This window comes from Taeniopygia guttata, chromosome 9 (assembly GCF_048771995.1).
Source record: "Taeniopygia guttata chromosome 9, bTaeGut7.mat, whole genome shotgun sequence".
NCBI classification, from domain to species: domain Eukaryota; kingdom Metazoa; phylum Chordata; class Aves; order Passeriformes; family Estrildidae; genus Taeniopygia; species Taeniopygia guttata.
In genome coordinates, this window is record NC_133034.1 from 24,580,001 (window position 1) to 24,586,118 (window position 6,118).

The following is a 6,118-nucleotide window of genomic DNA, read 5'->3' on the forward strand; positions in this document are numbered from 1 at the left end:
AGATTTTGGGGGTCCTTGGGATGGGAGCACACGGAGCCAGCACTGCCAGGAACGCCGGGATGGGCATGGAAGGGTTGGAATCATCCCTGAGTGAGGCCAGGAGATGGTGCTTGGAACATGCCTCCATGGCTCCAGGGCAAGAAAACAGCAAAATTCCCCTTTCCTGAAGATAAAAGCGTTGCTGGAGTCAGTGAAATCCCCCTCGGGGCTGGGGTGTGCTCCGGAGGGGCAGGAATTCCCCCCTCCTTCCTGCTGGGATCAGCTCCCAAACACCGAGGGAGGAGAGGAGCCCCTGAATTCCCAGCAGAGTTCAAGGAATGCCCTCCAAGGTGCCCAAATCACGGGCATGGAGCACTCAGGGATTGGGGTAAATTCCAGGACCTTGGAATGTCAAGCTGCCAGGACTATCAGGGAGAGATTCGTTACAAGAGGATGGGACAGGACAAAGGGAAATGGTTTTAAACTGGAAGAGGGCAGGGATGGATGGGATATTGGGATATTGGGAAGGAATTCCTCCCTGGCAGGGTGGGGAGGCCCTGGAATGGATTTCCCAGAGCAGCTGTGGCTGCTCCTCAATCCCTGGAAGTGTCCAAGGCCAGCTTGGATGGGGCTTGGAGGAACCTGGGGTAGTGGGAGGTGTCCCTGCCCATCAGGAGGGGTTTTAAGGCCCCTTCCCATCCCAATGATTCCATAATTCTGTGATTCCGTGCCACAAAACCTCGATTTTATTGTGAGTGTTGGAATAAACCTCTCCCAGCAGCCCCTTCCCAGCCCAACTCCTGCAAATACAAAATTCAGGGATGAGCTGACCCCAAGGCCTCCCTGTGGTGATGCTTCCCTGAGCTTCAGCACACTCCATGAGCTTTTCCAGCACTTGGCAGGGCCTTTTTTTGGGATTTCTGTCTGAAGAAGGCCCCAGAGCTCCCTGACAAAGGCTCTGTGTTATTGTGGGACGTGGGGCAGTGGCACAGAGCCCCCTCAGCTGTGCCAGCCTGCAGCATTCTCCATAGGGAGGGGCCAGGCCAGCAGCTCTCCAGCTTCTCCACGCTGGATTTTTATGGAATTTGAGGTTTTCCCCAAGGCCTGTCCCTTGGAGTTATATTTTGCCACCAGAATTTGCACTCACTTTAAGGAAAAAAGATGATTTTTTGAGCCTCCAAACCCCTCCTGAGATCAAACCGAAGAAACCTGATGAAGTCTCCAATTCTTTTGTGAATTTTGTGGATTCATTCTGGGGTTCTCTGGGATTCTGGGAGGGGTGGGGGGCATCCAGCCCTGCCTGGTTCATCCCTGGCGCTTCCAGCCTGATCCAAAGTGGCACCAGCACCTCCCTGGAACAGGGTTTGCCAACAGATCCCTCCCAAAAACAGCCAAATAAAGTCAATCCCAACACCTGGACACATCCCTGAAAAACCCACCAGGCTCCACCACCTCAGAGATGATTTCTAAGCTAATAAAATCTCTTTTCTCCTCAGATCTCTTTTTCTTTTTAATTTTCCTCGCACGTGTGGAGCCTGGAACCATCTCCAGGGCGAGCCTGGTGCCAGCAGATAGCTCAGCCCCTGCCTGGTGCCAGGACATGGAGCCAAATCCTGTTCCCAGGGACAACTGGGAGGCTCCTGCCTCGGGCACGGGCACAGGGTGCCCCTGAATTCTCTGCTTTTAATCAGAAATACAAAAATCCGTGATTTAGATGCATCACCCACTTGTACAGCGAGGGTAAAAAATGTGATTAAAGCAGGAAGAGGCTGAGGAGCCCAGCACTGCTCCGTGGAGCTGTCAGGCCCTGCTGAAAATACAGATTTACAAAGCAAAGCCAAGGCCTGGCTGAGGCTGAGGGCCAGTAAAGCCCAGCTGAACCACCCAGCAGAACAAAACCTTCATTTCTGGGCTGAAGCCTGGATTTCCACGCTGGATTTTTATCCCATGTGGGCTCAGGAGCTCACAAAACATCCCTGAGCCAAGGTTTTCCTGGTCAGACTGCAGGAGGAATTATGGAGCCCTAAATAAAATGTTTGATACAGGGAAATTAATTGGAATAAATAAGAAAAGAAGCATAATTAAGAGAGAAATAGGGAAGGGAAGGGAAGGGAAGGGAAGGGAAGGGAAGGGAAGGGAAGGGAAGGGAAGGGAAGGGAAGGGAAGGGAAGGGAAGGGAAGGGAAGGGAAGGGAAGGGAAGGGAAGGGAAGGGAAGGGAAGGGAAGGGAAGGGAAGGGAAGGGAAGGGAAGGGAAGGGAAGGGAAGGGAAGGGAAGGGAAGGGAAGGGAAGGGAAGGGAAGGGAAGGGAAGGGAAGGGAAGGGAAGGGAAGGGAAGGGAAGGGAAGGGAAGGGAAGGGAAGGGAAGGGAAGGGAAGGGAAGGGAAGGGAAGGGAAGGGAAGGGAAGGGAAGGGAAGGGAAGGGAAGGGAAGGGAAGGGAAGGGAAGGGAAGGGAAGGGAAGGGAAGGGAAGGGAAGGGAAGGGAAGGGAAGGGAAGGGAAGGGAAGGGAAGGGAAGGGAAGGGAAGGGAAGGGAAGGGAAAGGGAGACTGGCAGCATGCAGCCTGATTCCAGGATGCATCCATGGAAAAGATGGCAGATGCTGGGGCATCCAGACCATGGAAGATCCACCTTAAATTCCAGGAATTCACCTGACTCAGCCACATCCAAACCCCAGGAGAGCCCAGGGCCACCTGCACTTCCCAGCCCGCCACTGACAGCTCATTTCTGGGAGAATCAGGGATTTGAGGAATATCCTCCTCTTCCTCAGCAGCTGCCCCATCCCAGCTCCCTCCCTGCCACGGATTTGGTGGCCCAGGTCAGAGTTTTTCTGCTGGAATTCTCCAAAACAAACCCATTTTTAAGTTTTCCCAAGTGCTGCCTTGTTCCTGTCTTTGATTTATTTTTGGTTTCTTTAACAGCTCCAAAAAAAGGGGTGTGGGGAAGCAGCAGAGGAGATGAAACACTGACACCCCCTCCCCCGGGCAGCCACCAAAATCCCATCACTGCTGGCTTCCAGCGTGATCCCAAAGCCCGGGATTGCCGTCCACAAAAGGATTAAAACTCTAAAACTCTTTGGGTTAATGGGGTTGGGAGGGGGCTGGGGCTGCTCTTAATCTCTGCAGCACCCCAGGAAGGTTTGGAAACACACTTTAATTGAAAAGATGTTTCCCCAGATTTTTGTTTTCCCTAGGATTTGCGTGGTTTCAGGTTGCTTTCCCTCTGATATTTATGGGTTTGGAGGAGAGGAGCCGGTCCATAAACAAGCAGGGGATGGAAGCAGGGAAGGCGGCAGCGCTGGCGCAGTAACACCCAGGGATTTTGGCCGGGCCTGTGCCGCAGCTCGGCATCATCATCACCATCATCATCACCACCATCATCATCACCATCATCATCATCCCACCCCCCGGAGCCTTTCCAGCCGGGAAACAATGCCCAACCTTTAACCCCTGCGTTCCTGAGTATGCTGGGAAAACATCCGCTGCTCCCAAACAATGGCACCATTTATCCCGGCTGTCCAGAGCAACAGGCTCCGAGCTGCAGGGAAATCAAAAGGCTGGGGAAAAAAAAATAAAACAAAAAAAACCCCAACAAAAAACCCCCAGGGTATTTTTTTCCCAAAGAGGTTAAAAATAGAAATTCACTTCCAGAATTGCTAGACTGAAAATATTCCGTGAAAAATCATTTCAGCTCCTCTCTGTTTCGTATCTTTTCCCTTCCGTGAGATATTTTGCATCTGAGGTATTTTGCTGGAAAACACGGCCTGAAGTTGGAAGGAAACCGGGAATGGAGGGAAAACAAGGAAGGGGCGCTGGCCTGGGCAAGGCCCTGCTTGCTGAGGGTCTGGCTCTGGGGATTTTGGGAATGGGGGTTCTCCAAAACACCCTCCCTGCACCAGGCAAAGGCATTTCTCAGCCAGAGGGACAGGGGTTGGTGCCTTTAATAATCTGCCGGTGCCAGCGAGCCCCTAAATGTGCCATCGAGCCCCTATCGAGCCACCGAGCCCCTAAATGAGTGATTGAGTCCCTAAATGAGCCACCAAGCCCCTAAATGAGCCACCGAGCCCCTAATTGAGCCACCGAGCCCCTAATTGAGCCACCGAGCCCCTAAATGAACCATCGAGCCCCTAAATGAGTGATTGAGTCCCTAATTGAGCCACTGAGCCCCTAAATGAACCATCGAGCCCCTAACTGAGCCACCGAACCCCTAATTGAGCCACCGAGCACCTAAATGAACCATCGAGCCCCTATCGAGCCACCAAGCCTCTAAATGAGTGATTGAGTCCCTAAATGAGCCATCGAGCCCCTAAATGAACCACAGAGCCCCTAATTGAGCCACCGAGCCCCTAATTGAGCCACTGAGCCCCTAACTGAGCCACCGAGCCCCTAAATGAACCATCGAGCCCCTAACTGAATCACTGAGCCCCTAAATGAACCATAGAGCCCCTAATTGAGCTGCTTCCCGAGCAGGTGCACCCACAGCACCCACAGCACCCATCCTCTCGCCCATCCTCTCTCCAGAGGGAAACGAACCCCCAAGCCCAGCCCAGCCCCCAAATTCCCCACCGAAATCCCCCCGGTGTGCCCGGCCCGGGGAGCCCGGGGCCGGTTCCTGCGGAGCCCGAGCGGAGCGCAGCCCGTGAATCACCGCCCTGCGCTCGCAGGAACGTGGGAAGCGCAGGAAATGCTCTAAAAAAGCCATCCCCGAGCTGCGGCAGCTCCGGCACCGCGATCCCGCGGCTCTCCCGCTTCCAGGGAGCGGCTCCATCCCGGCAGGAAGGCAGCGGGATGCAGGCAGAGGGATGTGGGCATCCCCGGCCCCGCTGAGCCCCTGAACATCGCATGGAGAGCACAAAAGCCCCGGGGCTGCTCTGCCTGCCGGGCCCCGGGGTGCTCGGAGCGAACCCCGGGATGCTCGGAGCGAACCCCGGGATGCTCAAAGCGAATCCCGGGGTACTCAGAGCGAACCCCGGGATGATAGGAGCGAACCCCGGGATGCTCAAAGCGAACCCCGGGATGCTCGGATCGAACCCCGGGGTGCTCAGAGCGAACCCTGGGGTGCTCAGAGCGAACCCCGCGATGCTCAAAACGAACCCCGAGATGCTCGGATCGAACCCCGCGATGCTCAGAGCGAACCCCGGGATGCTCAGGGCGAACCCCCGGGTGCTCGGTACAAACCCCGGGATGCTGAAAGCGAACCCCGGGGTGCTCGGTATAAATCCCGGGATGCTCAGAGCGAACCCCGGGGTGCTCAGATCGAACCCTGGGGTGCTCGGAGCGAACCCCGGGATGATCAGAGCGAACCCCGGGGTGCTCGCTACAAACCCCGCGGTGCTCGGAGCGAACCCCGGGATGCTCAAAGCGAACCCCGCGATGCTCGGTATAAATCCCGGGATGCTCGGTACAAACCCTGCGGAGCTCGGTACAAACCCCGCGGCGCTCGGTGCTAACCCGAAGCGGCGGCCCCGCACTGCCGCAGCCCGGGGGTGGCCCAGAGCGGGTCTGGCTCCGGCCGGGGGTGGCCCGGGGCTGTCCGCAGGTACCCGGGGCCGGGGGCCAGGCCCGCTCGCCCCTTACCTGGTAGGAGCAGTTTTCCTGGTGAACCATCTCGGTGCATCATCCGCCGCTGCCGCCCCGCCGGCAGCGCCCGCAGCCGCCGCGGCCCCGGCGGGGGAGGAGGAGGAGGAGGAGGAGGAGGAGGATGGGGGGAAGGCAGCAGCAGCAGCAGGAGGAGGAGGAGGAGGAGGAGGAGGCAGCCCGGGAAGATGGATGCGGCCGCGCTGCTCCGCCTGCGCAGCGGCGGCCCCGGGAGCGCGGGGGGGGCCGGGCCGGGGCCGCCTCCGCCGCTCCGCTCCGGGCGGGGCTGCCGCGGCCGCGCTCCCTCCAGGAGGGGGGAAAAAAACCCAAAAAATCCCTCAAACCCTCCCTGGACACGGGGGGGCTCCCCCGGGCCCGGCGGGGCTGCGGCAGCCGCGGGTCCGACCCCCCCGAGCCCCCCGGGACCGGCCCGGCGGGGATGGAGCGCGGCCCCGGGAGCCCCAGAGCGGCCCCGGGAGCCCCAGAGCAGCCCCGGACACCTTCCCCGCGCCTGCTGCCGCGGAAATCCCGAGCGGAATGTCTGCCACAGGCTGTGCCCTACATT

The 6,118-nt window shown here is 57.9% G+C and overlaps 1 protein-coding gene across 1 annotated transcript in view; it reads right to left on the bottom strand.

The window, feature by feature from the left end:
* Window positions 1-5,642, bottom strand: part of SCHIP1 (schwannomin interacting protein 1) — a gene marked incomplete at its 5' end in the record, with an annotated part of 20,669 nt that extends 15,027 nt beyond the window's left edge. Inside the window, 1 exon segment of the mRNA NM_001245435.1 lies at window positions 5,554-5,642. Coding sequence (NP_001232364.1) covers window positions 5,554-5,583 — 30 coding nt within the window.
* Window positions 5,643-6,118: the final 476 nt, after the last annotated feature.